General features: G+C 44.7%; 1 protein-coding gene across 2 annotated transcripts in view; it reads right to left on the reverse strand.

The window, feature by feature from the left end:
- Positions 1 to 22,016, reverse strand: part of BIN3 (bridging integrator 3) — a 42,465-nt gene extending 20,449 nt beyond the window's left edge. Inside the window, exons 1-2 of one of the 2 annotated variants that reach the window (XM_078445448.1) lie at positions 21,830 to 21,902; positions 17,915 to 17,975 (exon numbers count right to left, since the gene is read on the reverse strand). Coding sequence is in view for 1 of the 2 variants with exons in the window: in XM_060653296.2 (XP_060509279.1) it covers positions 21,830 to 21,837 (8 nt within the window). In the remaining variant the exon portion in view is untranslated. Of the gene's footprint in view, positions 1 to 17,914; positions 17,976 to 21,829 lie in introns of both variants that reach the window. The other variant, XM_060653296.2, reaches the window with a different exon arrangement.
- Positions 22,017 to 24,203: the final 2,187 nt, after the last annotated feature.

Raw genomic sequence — 24,203 nt, forward strand, 5'->3', positions numbered from 1 at the left:
GGGATTCATTGCCCACTCTGTGAAAGGACAGGGTTAGACTGGATAATTCAGAAGCTTCCTTGAGGCATGAAAAATTCTGATTCTACAATTCTGAGAAGCGTGGTCCCGCTAGGAGCAAACACAGTGCATTCCAACTGCTGGAGAAAAAGAGGCTCCCCAGAGCCCCCAAGGTAGCAGTGAGTGAAGCACCCCTGGGATCAGCTCAGGGCACAGGGAGTCAGCAGGAGAGTCCCCAGGGCACGACTCCACTCCCACTCTTCTCTCAGTGCTCAGGACGCTGCAGTCCCTCCCTTTCAAACCTCCCGCTTCCAGCTTCCACCGCTGCACCCGCCCCTTCCCTCCGCACCCCCTTCTGCCCAAGCCTGCTTTCTCTTGGCCCAAACTGACCAACACTGTTGCTAAACCCAATGGTATAATTAACCACCGATAATAACCCCAGACAACGATCCGGTCGAGAGGATGGGCCAGCCTGAGTCACAGTGGTTTAAATTTAATTTCTGGAGGACATCCTGTTTATTGTTAACCCAGCCCGGTAATTTGGGAGCATTAACCCTTTGGGGGCTGGCTGATTCACGTGGCTTCTGTAAACAAATAATCAGTGGCTATATAATTACCAGGGGAAAGGTAAGCTCTGAAACTGAAAAGAAGAGAAAGGGAGAAATTGCTCTTTCCCCTCCTCAAATCTAAAGAACAGAGGTTAAGGAAGCTGAGCTCCATAGTCCCCTCCTCGTGTCCCCAGTTACTTTTCCCCAAATCAGGGATTGGAGTTGACTGACACAATGGTTTTGGACAGTGAACAACTGCCCTCAAGGACTATTTTGGTGACAGTGCAAATGAGGTCCTGGTGGCATTGAGAGAAGATTGAGCCTGCACGAAGCATGTTGTGGGATAATAAGCTTTGGACCAGGAATCAGAAAACTGATCTCTGCCTTTGACTAGTTTTGTGATGCGAACAAATCACGGTCTCTCTGGAGCTTTTTTTTTCTTTCTTTCTTTCTTTCTTTCTTTCTTTCTTTCTTTCTTTCTTTCTTTCTTTTCTTTCTTTCTTTTTTAAATTCTTTTAATGTTTATTTTTGAGAGAGAGAGAGAGAGAGAGAGGGAGGGAGAGAGAGAGACGAACGTGAGCAGGGAGGGGCAGAGAGAGAGAGGGAGACACAGAATCCCGAGCAGGCTCCAGGCTCTGAGCTGTCAGCACAGAGCCTGACGTGGGACTTGAACTCATGAACTGTGAGATCGTGACCTGAGCCAAAGTCAGCACTTAACTGACCAAGCTGCCCAGGCGCCCCTGGAGCTATTTCTTAAACTCTAAAACAGAGGAGATGGAAACTTGAATTCTAAACTGAATCTCTGTTCCAGGAACACGGGGCAGGGTGAAATTCTACAGAATTCTCAGAGTGGTCTTCACAATGATTCTAACTTGGAGTCTAGTACTACAGACTAGCTATAAAGAAATGAAGAACTTAGATGCCATTATTTGTGGTGCCACAGCCTCTCTAAATCTTAATTTGGAATCACAGTATTTTTAGAATTGCAAGTTACCATAGAAATTGTTCCAGTTCAACCCTCTCATTTTGTAGATGAGAAAACCAATCTGGAAAGGTCCAGTGACTAGCCCAGGGTCATCCTGCTGGTTCACGACTGAACCAGGAGTAAACAATCCACTTTTCTCTCTGCTATTCTTTGCCATGAATTTGTTATGTTTATTTGAAGGAACTAAGGAAAATCATCTGATCAAAATACCTAACCTTAAAATACTGTGGAATTTCAAAGGGGCTCACTATTCTTGAAAAGACTGGAAATGCAAGGAATGAGGAGGGCAGCATTATCGGGAGGAAGGAGGCTTGTGCTGACCCGGCTCCGTCTGAACAAATGATAGGTTCCAGGTATCATGTTGGCTGAGTGCAAAAACGTCACTGATAATGTCTTTGAGACAACAGGTAAAGAACCTGGACTGTCCAGGGCAACTGGGACACATGGCCATTACACCCACATGGAATGCCTTCCCTTCTCCCAGCTTGATCAAAGCTGTTCTCAAGTCCAAAACCTTGCTTACCTTCTTCTAAATGTCTAAGACTTCATTTGGCATTGAAAAATAGCCTACCTTTTATATTAATTGAAGTTTACCCATTTAAAAAGTAAAACATACTCATCAGAGAAAACTTGGGAAATACAGCAAAGTCAGAGACAGAGAGAGAGAGAAAGAGAGAGGGAGAAAGGGAAGGAAAAGAAGGAAAAAACCAAAACAGCACACGGTCTCATATCTAAAGATAACCAAGGCTAATGTTTTGGTGTTAATTATATTTTAAAAGTTTGCAGAAAGAAAAAAATCTGAAGCAAATATGCCAAATGTTAATAGTGGTTAATTCTGGGTGGTAAGAGTGTGATTACTGTTTTCTTCTTTGCACTTTCCATATTTTTCAAATAAACTAAAAAAAAAATCCCTTGTTTTTTTCCTTGACTACAAAAATAGCACCTGATCAGTGTCAAACACTTGGAAAACATGGAAACACACACACACACACACACACAAACAGTAACACCCTGAATCTGTGTGTAAATACATGGACATGTGTACATATGCATATTTATATAACTTAAAAAACCTAAACATATCATAAAGGCTTCTATATGCCAAGATGTGGTTGTCATCAGCCTGCCCTGTTAAGAGCTACCTAGTATTTCATTATATATCCCTATTTTATTTTTGTGATCCACATCACTTACTAATGATCATTTCAACTGTTTCCAATTTTTCTTCTATTATTAAAAACACTAATAGCTAAATCTTTGTGTACATCAAGGATTAGTCACATAGGATAAATTCTTAGAATTGGAATTGCTGGGTCAAAGGATATATACATGTCTAAGGCTTTGATACATTTGCCAAATTGCCCTGGAGGCAGATTGAGACAGTTTACATTTTTTAAAAGATTGAAATGGTTTACATTTTACCACTAGCCCTTTGGCCTGTTTATCAGGATTTTTTTTCTGGCTTAGCGTTTGCCTTTCCCTTTTGTGCAATTAATCTGAGTTTGCTTTTATCAAAGTTACACGTGTGCATGGTTTAATAGGACAACAAGGTTTGTTAAGTGAAACATGAGGTCCTACCCTCCCTCCCCCTGCCCTAATCTCACTTGCCCAAGACAAGCACTTTTCGACTCTGCTGGGTTTTTTGGCACGTACCTTTGTATCTCTAAATAAAAATGCGTCTATTTCTATCTCTGGTTAGGTTTTAGGCACTAGCTGCTGACTTTTTCTTTTGCAAGGGGAAGATTTAACGAAACCAACCAACTGACCAAGCTCTTGCAGGCTTCTACCCGTTACACAAAGGCACATCCGAATCTCTTCTTCTCGATGCAGTTACGTGATTTGGTCAGATCAATAAGTAAACTGTTGGGAGAATAATGTGATTTCTTGTCCTTCCTGCATGTGGCAGCCAGCAGATTTTTCAGCCTCAGCCAAACCTTCAGAAGCTGCAGAGTTCCGAGCCAAGCCTCACAGCTAGGCCACTCCCAAATTCCTGACCTGTAGAAACTGGTACTGTTGTTTGGAGACGCTAAGTTGTGGGGGAATTTGTTACACAGCAATACGTAACTAATAACACTGCATGCTTTTGCTCCTAAAATTGTCATTTTTTCTTTCATGTGCTGAATTTTCTATGTATTTACTGTCTAAATTTACTCTTAATACATTCACTCGTGTCAGGTATTCACTTCTTGAAGCGGTGTCCGAGGCAGCCTCCAAGCTGCTCCGGTCAGGACGGGTCGCCTCGGCCCCTGGTGTAGAGCTGGAGGCCCAGGCTCGCCCTTCTCCTGCCTCCTATAGGAATTCTGACACCTGGAATCCGGGTCTTCCTCTTTGCTGGTTTACTCCTCGTTTGGGCAGAGTAAAAGTGTGTGTGAGATCACCTTTTGAGACTTTGCATAACCAAAACCTCTTTGCTCTGACTCACACCAGTTAGTCTGACTGGGTATAGAATGTAGGTTGGACTTCATTTCTTTCAGAATCTCACAGACTTTGCTTCCCTGGCTTCTCATTTCCCAGTGCTATTGTGGTGAAGTCTAAAGCACTCCGATTTCTATCCTTTGTAGGCAACCTACCCATTCTTCATGCAAGCTTCTTGAATCATGTTTGTCCCTGGTGGTATAAACTTTCACAGTGATGTACCTCGTGGGTCTAATTGCACTCACTGTGCTGGGATACGCACCAAATTCTTTCAATTTGGCAATTTGTAATCTTTCGTTCTGGGCTTAAAAAACTTTGTTGTGGCTCGTGTCTTCCCCCATTTTCTCTGTTTCTCATTTCTGAAATTCATTTTTTTTTAATTTTTAAATTTTATTTATTTTGAAGGAGAGAGAGAGAGAGCAAGCATGGGAGGAACAGAGAGAGAGAGAGAGGAACAGAATCTGAAGCAGGCTCTAGACTCCGAGCTGTCAGCACAGAGCCCAGTGCGGGGCTGGAACCCATGAACAATGAGATCATGATCTGAGCCGAACTTGGATGCTTAACCAACTGAGCCACCCAGGTGCCCCATTTATTTCTGAAATTCTTGTAATTCCAGTGCTGACCCACCTTGGTTGCTTCTCCAGTTTCTTTATTTTTCAACATTTCGTATCTTCTAATACTTGTAAAGTTTTTCATTTCTGCTATCATATTTTTAATTTCTGAGAGGTCTTTTTACTTTTCAGGATGTCCTTTTTTTTTTTATGGTATCTTGTTTTATTTCATGGATGGCTTCTCTCTCTGATGATCTTTAAAAAAATTCTTTTTTAATGTTTCTTTATTTTTGAGAGACAGAGAGAGACAGGGCATGAGCGGGGGAGGGGCAGAGAGCGAGGGAGACACAGAATCCAAAGCAGGCTCCAGGCTCTGAGCTGTCAGCACAGAGCCTGACGGGGGGTTCGAACTCACAGACCGCGAGATCATGACCTGAGCCAAAGTCGGACACTCAACCTACTGAGCCACCCAGGCGCCCCATCTCTCTCTGATGATCTTAATAGACAGATTTACAAAAAGTTTCTTCTGCCTTCCTTCAGTCTCAGTTTCCCCTCAAGTTGTTTTCTGCTTTTGCCTCCATTTTTCACACTAAACACTCCCCTTGGGAGTGTGGTAATCTTGGGTGTCTGCTCACATACGGGACTGGAGACAAGACAGCTGATCAGAAGCTGTGAGCGCTCAGATATTGTCTGCGTACTGTGTGCAGTGACCTGGCTGAGCAGTGTTGTGGGGAGCCCCTGATGTCAGTATCTGTACTCCCGGGCAGGTAAGATTTCCTAGAGAATTTTTCAGTCTCTCGCCATGGGAGTAAAGGCCCAGCAGAGTTGTTCCGAGAGCTCAGTGAGTAGAAGAGGTCACTCGAGCACATGCCATGCGTGCAGGTGCCATGGGGGAGGGGAAGGGTTGTCTTGGCACTCCCCACGCATTTCTTCACTTCACCCTCCTGCCTTCAGGATGGCAGTCCTGCCCTCAGCTGGGCTTACAGTGGATCTGTGCTTTGTGGGCCCGAAGCTTATATGATTTTGTATGCCTTTTAAAGAAAAAGAAAATGCATTTACAAATATCAAAATTGGATGGGGCCCCTAGATGGCTCAGTTTGTGGAGCGTGGGACTCCTGATCTCAGGGTCGTGAATTTGGGCCCCAGGCTGTATGTAGAGATTACTTAAAAATAAAATCTTTTAAAAACATTAAAAAATATTAAAATTGGCATGAAAGTGTTTATTTAGACAGAGAAAAGAACATAATAAATTACAAGTTATAAAAGCTGACAAATAACATGAAATCAAAAAATCAAGAATAACCTAAAATTTTTATTAATCGTCTGCCTGACACACCTCTGTATTCATTTCCCTGCATTTTTTGGCTGCGTAGTCTATGATTGCCTCTTCATGTGACACCGAGTGGGTAACATCATTTTCGTAGAGAAAAGAAAGGTAATTCAGCCTTTCCTCTAGTATGGTTGACTGAAACTTGTTTTCTATCATTGACAGTTCAGAAAAGCTTTTTTTTTCCAGCTTACCAGTAATATATAAATATAATAAAAATTTTGCTGTAAAACTTAGGAAAATCTCGTTTCCTTCATAAATAAACTGTAAGATTTCAGGACACATTTCAAGGTTTCTTGTATAATGACTACTCTTAACCACTCTCTGAATTAATGGGGGTAACCAGCTTCTCTGTTCCTGATGTCGCTGGCGGAGGGCCCATCATGAGTTTTGTCATCTTCGTTATCTTTCGTGTTAAGAACTTTAAATTGTTTTATCAATGTGTTCTAATGATTTGTGCCTCTTTATTAACTAGATTATCAAACCATCGCTCCTCTTTAAAACTGATCTCATTCTTTTTTAAGAAATATTCTTAAAAAATTTTTTTTAAACGTTTATTTATTTTTGAGAGACAAAGAGAGACAGAGTGCAAATGAGGGAGGGGCGGAGAGGGAGGGAGACACAGAATCCGAAGCAGGCTCCAGGCTCTGAGCTGTTAGCACAGAACCTGATGCGGCGCTTGAATTCACGGGCTGCGAGATCATGACCTGAGCTGAAGTCGGATGCTTAACCGACTGAGCCACCCAGGCAAACCCCTGATCTCATTCTCTTAATGAATGACTAGGTTTGAGTACAATTTGAAAATGTTTTGTTGCACTTTGATTTCAGAATATCTCTTGATTTAACTGCTCACCTGTGTCACTTTTGTTTTGTGTTATTTTTTACCCAACTTTTCCCTTAGTTTTTTTCTTCTTTAAAATTTTTTCCCCAGCTTTATTGAGATACAATGGATCTATATAACACTGTGAAAGACATACAACTTTTTTTTTTTTTAATTAAGCTCTACATCCAATGTGGGATTTGAATTCATAACCCCGAGATCAAGTCGCATGTTCTACTGACTGAACCAGCCAGGCACCCCTTTCCCTTAGTTTTTAAATACATTTAAAGATCACCAAAAGAGGTGCCCTCTGTATATTTCCAATTCAGGAACCTGAAATTTCTCACGGTTTTATCAAAGTTTTCAAAAAATGTCTACAAACTGCAGCTAAAACAGCATATTTCCAATTCAACCCTCCAGTCGCATCCCAAAAGGCCTAGGCTACTCCAAAGCTGCCTGACATGAGGGGTAGTATCAAGTAGCAAAAGGAGGAAGTGAAGGCAGACGTTTTCTTAACTGAATGCAGTATAAACACATTGTTGATGTTTGCAAAAACAGAGGATCATGTGAACACACAGCTAAGGTTCCTTCTGGGTCTTGGACAAGGTCCATGCCAGCAAGGGGCCCTGAAGCTTAAATTTTATTAAATAGTTTTTACATAGTAAATCCACCTTTGTGTGCCTAGTATAGGAACTCCCTGTCTCATACTCTCCAAGGGGTGGGGCCCCTTCATTCTTTTGCTAGGGTGAGGCAGGGACAGTCTCCCAGGGACACCGAAGTTGGAGAGGAGATGGCAGGGCTCTAAACTTACTCAGAAACAGCTTTCAACCAGTTCTTCTGATCCGAGCGCTCGGCTTCACCCCACTTCTGGAAGTACCCAGTGCCACCGATTACTGACCCTTTGAGGATTCTGTGATGTAAGTCATGATGGCTTGTGGTTTTCCTAAATGCCAGTTTGGGATCTGGCTTTCCTGGAACTAAGTCAGTTACTGCATGCAACTGCATTCCAATTCCCAAATGTTGTTGATGTCTCTATCCTCCCTGAATTTGTAGATCTATGCCTTAAAAAAAAAAAAAAATCACTTTATTGTGCTTTTTTTGTGGGATTTGTGAGGGAGATAAATTACATGTACGTATTCAATCTGTCATCTTTGCTTCGAAGCTGGTTTATTAATTTTTAAATAAGAGCTTTATTGAGGTATAATCCACACACCATAACGTTCATCAAGTGTACAATTTGGTTGTTTTTGGTATATTCAGAGAGTTGTGCAACAATCACCATGATCTAATTTCAAAGACATTTTCATCACCCCTAAAGAAACCCTGTATCTATTAGCATCATGCCCCGTTTTCTCCTCTCCTTCCAGCCCACAGGCAAACCAGTAATGTACTATCTCTACGGATTTGCCTATTCTGGACATTTCATACCAATGGAATTATACAATAAGTAGCTTTTTGTGTTGGCTTCTTTCAATCAGCAAAATGTTTTCCAGGATGATCCATGTTTGGGCATGTATCAGTCCTTCATCCCTCTTTTATCACAGAATAATAGTCCATTGCAGGGATACACGACATTTAGCCACACATCCACTTATCCATTTATCCGTTCACTGAGCGGTGGTCACTTGGGTTGTTTCTACTTTTTGGCCATTATGAATGCTGCTCCTATGAACATTTGTGTACATATTTTTGTGTGGACATATGTTTTCATTGTTCTTGGGTATATACCTCGGAGTGAAACTGCTGGGCCATATGGTAAGTCCACGTTTACCCGTTTACCCTTCTGAGGAGCTGCCAGACTTTTCCAAAGTGGCTGCGCATTTTACATTTCCACAGTAGTGTATGGAGTTTCCAATTCCTCCACATCCTCACCAACACTTGTCATTGTCTTTTTTATCTTAGCCACTCTGGGGGCTATTTCACTGTGGTGTGATTGGCATTTCTGTAATGACTAATGATGTTGAACATCTTTTCATATGCTTAGCAGTCATTTGTAGGTCTTCTTTGGAGAAACATCTATTCAAACCCTTTGCCTATTTTAAAAATGGGTTGTCTTTTTAAAAATTTATTATTATTTTTTTAATGTTTGCTTATTTTTGAGAGACCATGAGCGGGAGAGGGGCAGAGAGAGAGAGGAAGAATCTGAAGCAGACTCCAGGCTCTGAGCTGTCAGCAGAGAGCCTGATGTGGGGCTTGAACCCATGAACCATTAGATCCTGACCTGGGCCGAAGTCGGACACTTAACTGACTAATCCACCCAGGCGCCCCATCTTCTTTTATTGTTGAGCTGTAAGAGTTCTTTATTTAGGGTACAAGTGCCTAATCTGATATATGATTTGCAAATATTTTCTCTCACTTTTGAGGGTTTTTTTTTCACTCTTTTAATGGTATGCTTTGAAGCACAAACATTTTAGGTTTTGAAGAAGTCTAATCCATTTTTTTGTTGTTTGTGCTTTTGGTATTACATCTAAGAATTCTCTGCCAAATTCAAGGTCATGAAGACTTATCCCTATGTTTTCCTTTTATGATTTCATAGTTTTAGCTTTTACATTTGGGTCTTTGATCAATTTTGAGTTAATTTTTGTATATGGTGTGAAGTAAGGGTCCTACTTTATTCTTTCGCATGTGGATATCCAGTTGTCCTGACGCCGTCGAAAGGACTCTCCCTTCCCCATTGAACTGTCCTGGCATCTTTGTAAAAAAAAAATCAACTGACCATAAATGTAAAGGTTTATTTCTGGACTCTTAATTCTATGCCATTGATCTACGTGTCTATGCTAGTACCACAATGTCCTAATTATTGGACTTTTGTTGTAAGTTTCAAGATTGAGAAGTATTGAGCTTTCCAACTTGGTCAAGACTGTTTTGGCTACTCTGTGTCCCTTGCATTTTCATATGAATTTTAGTGGTTTATTTTTTATATTTAAATCATCACTCCATTTAGAGTTTGAATGTTGGCCAGTCAGTTGTTTAGTTATTTTAACATAATCTAAAAAATAAACTATCTTTGAAAAATCATTTTATTAGGGTTAAATACTTCTATTCCATACCACAGACCTGTCTACTCTTTGGCCAGTAACACAGATTTAATTATTTAGGGTTATAACAGCTCTTAATTTCTAGACAAACAGATCTCTTCTCATTACATTTCATTTTCAGGTAATTTACTGGCTATTTTAATTTGTCTTAATATTTATTTATAAGTTTATTTATTTGGGGGGGAGGGGCGGAGAGAGAGGGAGACACAGAATCCCAAGAGGGCTCTGTGCAGAGCCCGACATGGGGTTCAATCTCATAAACTGCAAGATCATGACCTAAGCCAAAATCAAGAGTTGGATGCTCAACCTCCTGAGCCACCCAGGTGCCCCTGTGTTACTTTTTTTTTTTTTTAACTTTTTTTTACATTTATTTATTTATTTTTGAGAGACAGAGAGAAACAGAACACAAGTGGGGGAGGGGCAGAGAGAGTGGGACACAGAATCCGAAGCAGGCTCCAGGCTCTGAGCTGTCACAGAGCCCGACGCAGGGCTCAAACTTACAAACCATGAGATGGTGACCTGAGCCGAAGTCAGAAGCTCAACCGACAGAGCCATCCAGGCGCCCCTCCCCTGTGTTACTTTTTAAGATGAACCTCAAAATCATAGGTGGTGCGCCCCCCTCCAAAATCAAGATACTTATTACTGAAAATGCATTATATTTATAGATTAACTTCTGAAGATCTTACATTTTTACAAATACTACATTTGCTCATTCAGGGCCATAACATTTCTTTCCATTTATTCAAGTCTTTTTATTAGGTCTTTTAGTCTTAAGAGTTTTTCCATATAGGTCCTCTACTTTTATTTTGTTTAATACCAAGATCCCAAAGTAACACTTATATGTGAAATTTTTAGCCCTACACAGGTCTTAGGTACATTCCACGAGATTTTTAATTTTTGGTTGTACTGCAAATGGAATTCTCTTTCTCATTTTATTGTCCTGGTACACAGGAAAGCCATTGGGTATTAAATATTTACCCTGAAACCATTCATCACACCTATATACTTAAGCTATACAGCCTGAGAAACTCAGGTAGGAAAAAACCCCCAGAATTAGATTTTCTAAATAGCCAAGTCATATCACTTGAAAATAATGATAAAATTTCCCTTTTCTTTCTCAATGTTTCATACCCACTTCTTGTCTTGTGTGTTATAGCATTGGCCAGAAATTGGAGAAAAATGTTTCTGACTTTAGTAAGAATGGTTCGAATCTGATCTTTCACTATTAAATAGGAAGAAGGCTACTGGTTCCATTCAGAAAGACTTCTAATAGCAAGGAAATATCTTTTTGTTCCTAGTTTCCTAAAAGACACAAAGATTGGATTTTTAAATTATATCACAGTGCCTTTTTCAGCATACATTTAGATGACCAGTTTGCTCTCTTTGACCCAGTACTGTGATGAACTGTGCGAATGTATTTCCTAAGACCGAGCCACTGCTTCCTTACTGAAGAAAACTCTGCTTGGTAAAGGGTCAGGTTAACTAGCTTTGCTGTGTATGCATCTTGCTTTCTGATTATGCCACATAAGCCCCTCAAGTGCAGGGACTGAATGTTACGGTTCTTTGCAACTCCTGTAAGTACCGTACAAGGTACAGTGTTATTTTCAACCTTTCGTTGAATGGATGTTCGGTAAATATTTATCGAGGGCCTCCTTTATGCCTAGAACTCTGCTAGGTTCTAGCAATATCAGGATGAACAAGACGAACTCATTCTATGATCTCATGGAGCTCATGGTCTAGTTTTGCGCACACAGTAAACACTGGATAAATGATTCAACAAATAAACAAGTACATGGCCCCAAGGGCCCTATATAATACCATACTCTAATTTAAGTTTCCTGAAAAAAGTTACTCTCAGATAAGGCTTTAGAAAGAACAAATAAAGGTAATATCACTGTCTTTGGGTCTCCCAGTCCTTATCCAACTCAAACAAAAGCTAGAAAGGGGAAAGTGTACTCGTGGAGACCGAGGAAACGGAGGTGGCCTTTGGCGTCCACAGTAAAGCCAGGTGATGTTATCAGAGTGTGGGTTTAGGGAAAACCAACATTTCAAAGAGCTTAAGAGGAAATATGAAGGGAGAAGAGTCTCCTGGGCTTATTCCAAGGCTGCCAAATGGTCGATATGCTCCCCTCTGTCGGAGGAAGGGCCAGAAAACTGGGGCAGGTGCCCCACCACCACTGAAGCAGTCAAAGGTGGCGACGGGAAAGCGAGTAGAAAGAGCAAAACAGCCACCCTTCAAGCAGCTCTTCTGCCTCTTCTTGCCACTGCCTCCCTGATCTCCCCCTGTGGCTCTAGGGACTTCTTCGGGACAGACAGCTGCTCTGGAAGGCGTGTGGCAAGAGCAACAGCATCGCAGTGGCTCCTCGGCCCAACTGGGGTGGTGGATCGAGGCTGACAGTCCTCCAGGACCCGGGAAGGCTCACTGGGCCTCGGGACCTCAGTTCCCCTCCTCCTCACAGCTTTCCTCAGGCTCTCCCCTTGGCATGGGGTGGGTAAGCAGAGGTCCGGAGAGAAGACAGGGCCTGCTCCCCACAGGATGTCTCTGCCCTGGAAGAAATCAAGAGGGCTCTGAGCTCCCGGCCTCTGGAGTAGGATTCCTTACTTGGTTCTACTTGCCATTCCGTAAATATGAGCACCGGAGGGCAGGAGCAGGGATATTTTGGTCTGAGCAACAAAATGCAGAGAGCAGTTCTCTCAAGCGTACTCTCCTCCAACCTCCAACATGCCCCACCTCAAAACAGAAAAAAAGTTCTATGTATACAGAGGGAAAGGGGGAAAGATTTACTTTCACAATAAAGAAAAGTCAACAGGATGTTCTCCAAAGCTACAAATACACTTTTTCAAACAGTAAATATCTCTATTAGCAGCACGATGCCAGTTGGCTAATTCTGTCTGTCTCAGTAAAACCTTTCCAAAAAAGCTCCTGCTCTTGTGTAATGTCTATTTACAAAAACAGCTCTTTTGCATTTTCAATTTGCTAGGTTTCTCAATCTTTTGCTTCCCCACCCCCTCTGCTGCAGAGGCTGAGACAAGAGGCAGGCCCAGATGGCAGTTGGGTGGGGATCCCCTGGTCACCCCAGCAGATCCCTTAGCCCCGCCTTCTTTGGAGAGTCCTCTGCTTCCATTACAAAGATGAGTGGAAAGAAGCTGAAACCTACACATTCTTCCCTGGTCTTCACCTTGGCCTCTGGAATTCATTTCTGCTGAATGTGAATAAGCCTCGGCCTGGCTTGGGGGTGGCAAGAACCCTGAAATGATTCAGTCTATGCCACCCCACACTTTCTGATGGATCACAGTTTTGGGGGCAGGGAGGAGGTGAGGGAGGTGAGAACGGAGGGAGGGCTGAGCAAAGAGTAGGCGGCAGCTGATAGTGGCTGAAATCCTGGCTCCCCGGGGAGTGGTCTGGGCCTGAGTCACTGTCTCGGCAAGAGCAGGAAGGTGGGCGAGAGGCAGCAGCTTCTGAAGGCTGGAAGGACAAGCCCCTCCCCCGTCCCGGCCCTTCTGTTACCCTGTCCTTGGGTCACTGCCTTCCCTGGTCTGAGGCCCCACCAAGGCTATCACCACCTTGACACTGGGAGAGAGAACAGAGAGCCGGGTGCCGGACAGGGCTTCTGGAGAGGCAGCCGGCTCCGGCAGAACAGCTGCTTGCTGGGTGTCATCCCCTCTGCAGGGCCAGCTGGCCATGATGCCAACCGGCCACACGAAGTTCAGCCTGAGCAAGGACGTGAGAGACCCCATCACAAGGGGAAATGAACTGAGCTGCAAAATACCCATTTCCAGCACCTCTGACCACAGCGCCCCCTCTCACCCCCCACCGCAGTCCTTCCTCGAAATTAGCCACATCTAAAACCAGAGCAACACACACTACCCTACTCGCCACCAGTCCGAGGAGGTATGTGTGTGTTTAAAAATAAAAGGCATGACTCTGTGACTTGGCTGACTTGTCACTTGGACTAGAACAGTCCCCCAGCTCAGCTGTGATCCCTTCTTCTCCACTGTTCCCCACGCTGACCTCTGAGAAGTTTAGACAGAATGAATCACAGAATGGTCAGTGTGATCTCACAGAACGTGAGATCACAGAAATCATCCAATTAAAGTGACCATTTATGGAGCATCTACTATTGCTGGTTTGGGCTGGGTACTTCAGAAACATCCGCTCATCTAAAGCGGTCCACTCCTGTACTCCTCACAAGAGACAGTGCGCTGGATAGGGGGGCGTGCTCTGGAGCCACACTGCTTGGCTTTAAGTCCTTGCTCTGCCAGCCGCCAGCTGTGAGGCTTCGGACAAGTTACCTAACCTTTCTGTCTCTCAGTTTCCCTGTCTATAGACTGGGACAATAACATAGCTATCATGTGGGGTCGCCGTGAAGGCCAAATGAGTTTAGTGCTCAAAACAGATCCTGTCGTAGGTCAGCAGCCTGTAAATACTGGCAGTAAAGGCAGTGGTGGTGATATTTTGATGATGAAGATCAAACTGAGGCCTGAGGGAGTGGCTCACACTCAGTTACACAGAGGTAAGTATGGTTAGGAAACCTGAAACAATTCTTTTCTGTTTGGGGGGCAATCAGCCACTGCCAGGCCCCCCAAGTGAATCCATTTGCCAACAATGAATGGGGACTTCCTCCCAAGTAGTAAAAGGATCTGTGACAGAAGTCTGGAGGCTGATGGAGCATCTAAAGGTCAAGAAAAGGGAGGAAAGAAGGCAATTCAGGGAGGGAGGTTGTTTGTTTATTTTGTAGCTCTTTAGAAAATGGGTTCTCCATGTTATAAAAGGGAAACAGAAGGCATTGCGAGGTGAAAGTCTTCTCCTGCTTAATCCACAAGCCGGAGACAAGCCTCAGGGGCCTGCTTTCCATGCTGATGGGGCCACGGTGGCTCAGATGCCCACAGACTGCGAAGTGCCGGGCCAGTTGTTTAGCTTCTGAGGCACGAGCTCTAATCTCATGTTCACTTCTGTCTCTTACCAACGAAGGATTGTACAAAGAGCTTTCAGTCTACCTTTTCTCTTATCTGCTGAAGGTTTGGAAGCAGAACGGAGGAAGAGGAGGAGGAAGAGGAGGAGGAAGAGGAGGAAGAGGAGGAGGAAGAGGAGGAGGAAGAGGAGGAGGAAGAGGAGGAGGAAGAGGAGGAGGAAGAGGAGGAGGAGGAGGAGGAGGAGGAGGAGGAGGAGGAGGGCTGAGATGGAAACTCGGAAACTTGCTCCTAGGCCCACTGTCTTGGGACATCCTCACCTACCGGCCGTAGGAGGCAATAATTCCCTTGCTATGAGCGGTGAGGTCAGCTCTAGTCGTGATGGCAGTCAGGCTAGGCATGACAAAAGTTAACAGAGAGTATTATAAAATATTGCCAACACTCAGAAAGTTAGAATACATAATAAATACTCCTGTATTCACCTACTGTTACCGCATTTACAATACTGAGCCACACTTGCTTCAAATCTTATTCTTTAAGCAACGTAACAGCTCAGATACTGTTGATGCTCCCTGAGTGTTACAGTCTGATTCCATTTCCTTGTCTCTCCTCATGACCTTAGCGGTCACCACGACCCTGAATTTAGTATGTATTATTCTCACCCTTTCACTACATTTGTTTAAATCCGTGAGCACAATACAGTATGGTTTTATAGGTCTGAACTTTATAAAAATAGCACAATATTGAATGTATTACTTTGAAACTAACTTTTTATGACCAGCATTCTGTTTCTGAGATTTGTCCGTGTTGATAGATATAGCTGCACTTCATTCATTTTGACTACGTGTTTCATTATGTAAAGACAGCACACATAGGCTGGACATCTATGAACAATGAAGCAACTAATACTCCCCTGCACTCACCTGCTGCAGGAGAGCTCAGGTTTCTCTGGGTGACTGTAGAAATCTCCAAAGTGATTGTATTGTGTCAATTTTTACCTCCACGCTCTACGCCACCCTGCACCCGATGCCAGTGGATGGGAGCTCCCCCTGATTCTCATCCTTAGATACTTGGCATTGCCAGACTTTAAAATTTTTGCCAGCCAGATGGCTGTGAAATGGCATCTCATTGTTACTTTAATCTGCTTTTCCCTGATTACTAAGAAACCAACATCTTGGTATAGGCTTTTGTCCATTTGGGTTTTCTTTTCTATAAAGTGATGACGTTTTTCACATCTATGGATTAAGTTCTTATAAAGTACATTGCTGGTGCTCTTCATAGTTGCCCCTTCCGTATTTCTTATTATAACCCACGAAAAACAACTAAGTAAACCAACAACACGGAGTCATAGCTATTAGCTTATAGCCTGAATATTTGTAATAAACACCTAGATCAGTGTGTTTCTAAATGGGATCACTCATCAATCATGTAAACTGCTATACGTTATTCCAGTGTGTTTGCCCACAACACACCGGGTCCAAATTAGACATGGGATCAATTGAAATGCATCATTCTTTAAAAATGAAATAGAACATAATAGAAAATATAGGAATGCATCACACATATACCATGTGAAACTTTTATTTGAAGTATAAATGTTTTTGTGTGCTGCAATAATGAAGGTTTTTTTCTTTCCTTTCTTCTCCTTTTTTTTTTTTTTTTTTTTTTTTTAGGCTTCATGCCCAGCGCAGAGCCTAACATGGGGCTTGAATTCACAACCTTGAGATCAAGACCTGAGCAAGAGTTGACGCTTAACTGACTGAGCCACCCAGGAGCCCCTCAAAGGTATTTCTAACTGCAAGTTGTGGTCAAAAAGTTTTGGAAGCCACTGTCCAAGTTAGCCCCCTGGCTCCATTCTTCCTCTGGCCTGAAGTACAGACTGTTGCCAAATTAATCTGATTAACTCACTGATTTCCCCATGCCACTTCCTTGCTCAAAACCTTCAAATTTCAAAAGCTTAAGCTCAATGTCAGTCCCTCAGCATGGCACTCAGAGTACTGACAGTGGGGCCCCAACCACCATCAACGAAGCCTCTACCCAAATCACTACTTGCTAAACCCAAGCTGGTCTCCTGACCATCCACCCCAAATACTCTTGATGCATTCCGTCTCCACACACCTTTTCCACACTATTCTTCTAATGTGGACCCCTCGCCCCCCACTGTAACAAATCACATCCTCTGAAATCTTTCTTGACGATGCCACACCAACATTTATTGGCTGTCATTCCTATGAATCCCGGGCACTTTCCAGACACTGGCTGAAGATAAGTATCGATTCTTACAGCCTTCTGACTGTCCACCAGTATTAAGTATCAGCACAGGCCCTAGTACATTATAAATGTTCAATGAGCATTAAATCAACAAAAATTTTATTGAGCATTATCTGTGTGCAACATGTTATACTGGGTCCTGTTTAATGGACTAACTACCAAAATAGTGGGTTTGGGGAAGCAACAGCTTAACTGCCAACTCCAAAGCCACTTCAACACATGTACGTCAAGAGTGTAACACAGAAGAAAACATCCTTGATGAAGAAGCTGTGGGATTCAACATACTTGCCTCTTTCCAACTACTCCCAAATCTGGAAAGAGCCCCTTCCCCTCTCATTACAAACAGCTGGAACAAGAGTGAGATGTTTTACATTTGTGCCCAAAGCAACGTCAAATACAGGGTCTCACAGGCTCTTCCAGGGGGTCCCTGCCTTCTGGGCATGACCATGCTCTGTATAGAAGAAAAAGCCTGGGGGGAGTCTGGCCTGTCCGAAGTGAGTGGGAGGGCCACCCAAGGCGGGGAGGCCTCAGAGTACCACAAAGCTGACATGGTCCAGAACACCTGGAGGTCTGCAGGACACAGGACTTCCTCTTCACTTTACATGTGAAAACTGACAACTTCCTGTAATTCACTACCAACCTGGTAGTGTTCATACAGACCAGCAAAGTAAAATAGCGTCCTTTGGGACCCAATCAGCTTGGGAATGGTCTTCCACTTTTCAAGCACAGAGAATACTCAGATTTTAGTTCTAGCTCTCCCAGGTACTCCGTGAGTGAATTCTAATAACTTGTCAAAGGGAGATAATAAGACCCGAACTACATACTGCCAAGGGTAGATGTGGGGACGAAATCAGATAATGGATGGGAAGGTAACTTGAAAAGGTGAAAGCACTATACGAATGCATGATAGCAAGAGTAATACTAGAGGGAAAAGAGATTCCACTGAGAACATGTTTGAAACAGAATGGATGGTTCAGACTAACCCAGCAGTTTACCTTCTTTCCTTTGTAGTCCATTAACTTCATTTAACAATTACTGACTAGGTACTTACTATGTGCAAACAGTGCGCATACACAAACGTGAAGAACTTGTAGATCCTGCCGCCATGGAGTCTGTGTGGGAGAGGAACACGTTTTTGGTCCCTGGAAGGATGTGGAAGTGCTACAGGAGTTCTATGCAAGTTCGGAAGAGGATAGTTTGGGGAGGGGGTGGAGAGGAGAGAGGAGAGAACAATCAGAGACAGCCTCAGGGAGGCGCTGAGGACACTTCTTCCCTCTTTGATTTAACAACAGCACGCTTAGAGGCTCTTCATTTGAGGAAGTGGCTTATAGGTTCTGCACATTTTTATCTGAAAACTTTTCCTGAGCTGAGGCAAGCCAGGAAATGGAAAAAAAAGTGCTCATTCATACATTCAGTAAACATGCACTGATTGCTGGGAATACTACTAGGGATATAGTGATGACCAAGCCACAGTCCCTTTCTCAGTAACTTGCAGACTAGGGGGTCACTGACAAGTAAACCAACGATTCAAGTCCAGATGCTAATGAGGGTCAGAGCAAGGGGACCCGGCTCAGTTTAGTGGGGTGTGGGGGGCTGTTCAGGGGAGACCCTCAGAAGAGGCAAAGCCTGCCGTTATTCTGGAAGAATGAGTGCACCTTGGCCTGGTGGATGAGGCGGCGAGGGGTGGGAGCAAAGGGCATTGCAGCAGAGGAACAATGCATATAGAGGGGCAGAGGCACGAGAGGCCGGGGAAAGCTGAGACACAGGAGTAATGTGGACAGCCAGATCCAGAAAGGCCTTATAAGTTACGGCCCAGAGTCAGGCCTTTATCCTGAAGATGATGGGGAGGGCATATAGGGTGAGAACATGGGGGGGACAGGTCCCAAGGAATACCAATATTTAAGGGGCAGACAGAGGTAGAAGAGCCCAGAAGAGTCAGAAAACAATCATATTTGCATAGTCTCCATTTTTTTCACAACAGGCTTGGGTGGCAGCGTCAGCTTGGATTATCCATTCCATGTCAGAGGTGGAGAAAACAAGACCGAGGAAGGTTAAATGCCTGACCAGGCCACACTGTGAAGGAGGGAACCAGAACCTGAACTCAGCCCTCTACTTCCCAGCCACATTTTTCTGCACTGACTCTAATTTCCTTCATTCTGAGTCAAACCTCTGGATCCCTAGTATAGGAAGATTTCCTCCAGGACTACTTTTTTCCTTGACCTTGAACCCAAAGAGCATCAAGGCATGTGGTTCCAGGGAAGGCTATAACCCCTGATGACAGCGAAGCCAGGTAAATAAGCCAGATTCTTCTTAATTCTGTTGAATTCTCCCTCCATACAATAATAAAGACACATACACATAAGAAGAGAGAGGAGACCAGCAGAAGGAGAGGAGAGGGAAGCACCTGACTTAAGCCCAAATGGTGAATCAGTGATCTGACATATGAACATAAAATGCCTCCTTCCTCGCAGGGCACACCACTGGACAGCCTGGCTTAAAGACACGTGGGTGGTCAGTGGGTGAATGCATGGGTAGATGAACAGGAAGGCAGCAGGTACCCACAAAACAAACGGGGTGGGCGGGCTGCATGCACAGAGGAAGCGGGGAACAAAGACCTCTTACTCTTCATGCAAAATCCACAGTGTGCAAAGGGCATCAATATTGGACATTTCTCACTGTGACATTTTGAAAGCCTGGCCTAGCCCAGAACAATGGTTACCCTCTGGGGACCAGGGGCTGAGTGCCCCTAGGCCTTATTCAATGATGGCTTGGCATACCCCATGTGCTTGGTGAACTCGACCTTGGGCATCGGCCTCCCATGATGGCTCTACGTCACTCTGGTCTCTTCCCCCACTGAGAATTCCAGTCTTGGATGAATGGATGGATTCATTCTGGGAGCAGGAAAACCACTCCAGGAGTGAATCAGAAGGACCCAGCCCTGGTCCCTTTGCCAGCCATTGAGCCAGGAACTGAGTGTGATTGTGTGCCCAGGCGCCGGTGCTGTTCCCCTCTCAGGGAGATAGGGTCAGGGTCCACGTAAGAGATGACGTAGTCGCCCTCTAAAGAAGAAGAAAAAGGAATCTCAGCTTTGAGGGACAAAGCCGCCCTTTTGGTTCTGACCCTCAGTCCAAAGAGGTGCCAAGCTGCACATGTACTAATAAGTTAATTCTACAGGATAAAAATCGCAGCTTTTGCTGAACAGTTAGTTGTCAATTTCAATTCTCTGCAGCCTGACAGACCTCAGGAAATAGGCTACTACTTTTTCAGAAAAAAGCTTCTTCAAGATGGGTGGGAACAGCATGCCTCAGATCACCAAGAGAATATTCTACTCTGGTCTGGGCTCTGTTCTCCTCCCGATTTGTGAAGAAAAGGTCAATTTATTTTTAAATTTGTAAATGCCAATGTAAGCAATATAAAACAACTGAACTTCCTGCTTTCTTACCTTGAAAAATTAAGCAAGAGAACTCCAACGATTCAAGGTGCAGCAGGCAAGAGGACATCTGTATCACAAGGCTGGGAGACCCAGGCTGACATTTTAAGGAAGTAATTCCTCTAGGAAAGGGAACTGAAGGATTGCTACTTCGCCCATCGTTAACTAGGTTATAACAAGATGGGAAAGTTAGCTAACTTTCAAGGCTCTAGCCCCGTATCGGCCTCCTGGAGCTAAGGTGGAGGGAAAAGGAGCAGTTCCTACTGGGGCTTATTAGGGCACTGCTCCAGGCTGCCCTCGTGTGCAGGCACCAACTGTCCAACGTTTGTCCATCAATCTTTGTCTAAGAAACAGGAGGGAGGAGGGGACAGAAATGGTTTAAATTTTGTATTACAGAATTGTCCTGAACACTGACTGACATTAGCTGCTTGTCGCCAGAGCTTAGTCTCCACTAATGGTCAAATGTGAGTCCGTTAAGAGCCTTCCTGAAGGATACTCTACTATCTTCATTCATTCATGACTAGTTATCACACATTTACTTTGTGAAAAGAAACAGCTAGACTATGAGGACAGAGTGGCAAACATGTTCCCGATGCTAATGGATCTTGGATTCCAAAAGGTTTGATTCATCTTGTACATCCCCGGGGGGGTGGGGTCAATGTATTCAGACAAGCAAACTACGGCTGGATCCTCTGAGGTTTCGCATTATGGATATGCAGGTCCTTGGGCCTGAAGGTAAGGCCCTTTGGGCAAACTGAGTCTTACAAAATAAATCAACCATTAAATATTATGAAGTATCTACCATGAACCTAGCACATATAGCAACGTACCTTCCAACTCTGGAGTCGTGACTCTACATCTCTGAGACTCCTAGCGTCTTTTCTCATGGCCTGCTAGTCCCCATAATGTTTAAGCTTACCAACCGCTATTTTCAAGAGAAAGCAGTGAGTGGGTAATGGCCCTGGAAATGATTAAAACTAGTCCAATCCCACACTGGGAGTGTGGGTGTGGGTGTTCAATTCTGGACCTTTCCAAAAGAGAAGCAAGTTTTGTCCTTTGAAGACTGTCAAGTGGTGCAAAGGCTAGTCATCTGAAAGCGAGTGGCTTTTTGATCAGTGAACTGGGCCCAGACTGCCAGTGAGGGCTACAGCTCTGGGGCCGCGGGAGCGGTGAAAAGATGCCCACAGGGAGAAAGAAGGCATTTACTCCACCTCAGCGGATATTTACAAGAGGAGGAGACAGGAAAGTTCCTCACTTCAAGCAGCTGGGAAAAGACGGGACGAGCTTGGAAGAGAAAGAGTCAGGAAACAGACGCAGGATTCCAGGCCAAGGAGATCCCCCGCCCCATATCCCGGTGAGTCCTGCCGACAGACGGAGCCTCCGGGAAAGCACCGGAGGAAGGGCCCTCGAACGACCCTGGGTGGAGGGTCCGTGTGGGCAAGGCAGGCAGCGGGGGCGAAGGGACTCAGGTGGGCGCGGGCAAGGCGCACGGCGGGCCTGGGGCTCCAGCGGCTGTGCTGTCCCGGCCTCACTCACCAGCTCATGGTCCTGAACCTGGCCCTGCTGCCGGGGTCCTCGGCCGCTACAGGGTCCTCAGGGATCACTTCCGGATTCAGCCAGTCTCCAGGAAGTGACGTGAACCCCGCCCACTGTGCCCGGAAGAGGCGGGGGTGGGCGGGGCTCGGGGAGTTAACCCTTCCGCGGCGGCGGGCGTCCCGCGCACTTGCCCCGGCCCGCGACCTGGGGTATTGCCTCACGGGGCTTGGGGTTCAGCCTGTGCCGGCGGCGTGGGAACCCCCGGGTGCGTTTTCTGCCTGAGACACTGGCTTGTAAAATTCTCATTCGCTTACTACACGTGCCTCTTAACCTTGTTATTGCCTCAGTTTTTCTGTCTGTAAAGAGATTTCTAATCCAGAGACAGTAGCAGTATTTGTTGATGGGAGAAGGAGCCATGGGGTCATCTGAAGTCTGGGGAGACTTACATTCACTGTATGGTCTTTAATATCTTTGAAATTTTGTACCCTGCACATGCCTTACCTGTTACAAACAAAGAAACAAATGGATCTATTCCCTTCTGTGAGATGGCATAGGGCTCTGAATATAAACAGGTGCTTTTCAGGTTGGAAATGTTCTGTAGCTTTAACCAACAAAAGAGAAAAAAAGAGTAAGGATTGCTCCATGTCTCCCAGTCTTTCCCTCTGCTCCCCTCTACGGAACCCAGATGATGTGAATGGTCCCATTCTTTTTACTTGGTCATTTAACAAATATTCACTGAGCTCCTGCAATGTGCCAGGCACTGTGTTAACCTAAAAGATACAACCATGAAAAAGAAGTAAGGATCCTGCCCTTATTCTCTCCCAGAGCTACTTACCTAGAGAGAGAAGTAACTGGCAACTAAGTAATAACATAGGTTGGAAAAGGACAGGGCACTGTGGCTGCCTATAAGGGGCTCCTGCAAGCTGCCCATGGGTTTTAGTGAAGGCTTCTAGGAGACACCAATGTGTAATTCAAGTCCTGAAGGCTAATCAGGCTAGGTAGGTTAATCCTAGATGAGGGCTGGAGAGGGTCCAGGCAGAGCAAACCCGTCTTAGCTGAGAAGGGGACTGAGTTCCAGGTAAACGGCTCACTTTGGGTCTCCCAAAGTCAGAATTCAGGTCCTTAGTGCCTCAGAAGCTGCCTGGGGTCCAGGGCCATGTTGGCCTCCTCACCCCTAAGAACCTCTCTGCGTTAGAAGAGAGGAGCAGGCAGTGAGGCCTGTACAGGTTAACTGCTGGGCCCACAAGGGCCTTCTCTCTGAGAATTCTCTTCCTTCAAATGGATCTTAAGTGTTTTAGGGTCATTTGGAGAGCAGCTAAGTCATTGAACAGAAGACATGTGTTACTTGTCCTGACTTCCCAGGTCAGGAGGAGTAGGGGGCTCAGAGGATCGTCCACAAGAGACAGTCTCTCATTTGTGTTTCCTGTTTCCATCTTTGAGGGTCTAGAGTTTGACTTAACAGAGGTTTTCCAGCCAAGTGTGTTACACAGATCGGCTTCATCACCATGTTCTTCCTCAGGAAACAGGCCAAAATGAGCACTAGAGAAGGCTTGAAGAATAAAGATGAGGGGAAGTCACCAAAAGGCAGCCAGGGCACAGAGTGGGCAAAGGGAGGGACAGTCCCTGCTGCTGTGTACAAGGTGTGGTGGACGCTGTGGTTTAGGAACCATCTGACATTCTAACACCTGCAGATGGCTCTCCCACCTGCTTCTTCCTTTTCCCACACTCTGTATCCCTTAGTTATTGTCCCAGAGTGTTAAATAATTTCTAAAAGTATTAGCCTAGGCAACCACCATGTCCCAAGGGAAGTCTGTTTCAAGGCTGTGGGTAGGAGACACATCCTATGGGACAAGAATGATGAGTTCTGGATTAAGAGTCTGAAGGAGCCCTGGGTTCTAGTTCCGTCTTTTGACACTAGGACTGACCTCAGGAAATCACATCCTCTCTCTGGGCCTTGACCCCCTTGTCTAGAAGATGAGTGGTTGGATATCACCTAAGTTGCCAACACTCTGAGGTTTTAAGTTGACTGTCTTGTTGACTGAAGAAGCCCTCAGGAAATAGAAAAATGGGGAAAGCCTGTGGGGTGGGGCCTGCACAGAGAAGCAAGCTGAGAGAAGTGAGCAGCTCTGAGGAATCTGTGACATCTTGGGAGGAAGCCAAACATGAATCTTCTGGAAGGGAAGGATTCAGCTTGTGGCCAAGCTAGGGTTGCTTACCTCCAATCCCTGCTATTTAATGTGGCCTGCAGGACCTCGGAGGGTACTGGAAAGGATGCTGGCCTCCTAGGAGTCTGTCTGGAAAGTGCCCCTGCTCTGACTTCTCATCTGTGGCTCATTTGCTCAGCCTTAATGAGGTGTGCCACGCTGAGGATGGA

This window comes from Panthera onca, chromosome B1 (genome assembly GCF_046562875.1).
Source record: "Panthera onca isolate mPanOnc1 chromosome B1, mPanOnc1 haplotype 2, whole genome shotgun sequence".
NCBI classification, from domain to species: Eukaryota; Metazoa; Chordata; class Mammalia; order Carnivora; family Felidae; genus Panthera; species Panthera onca.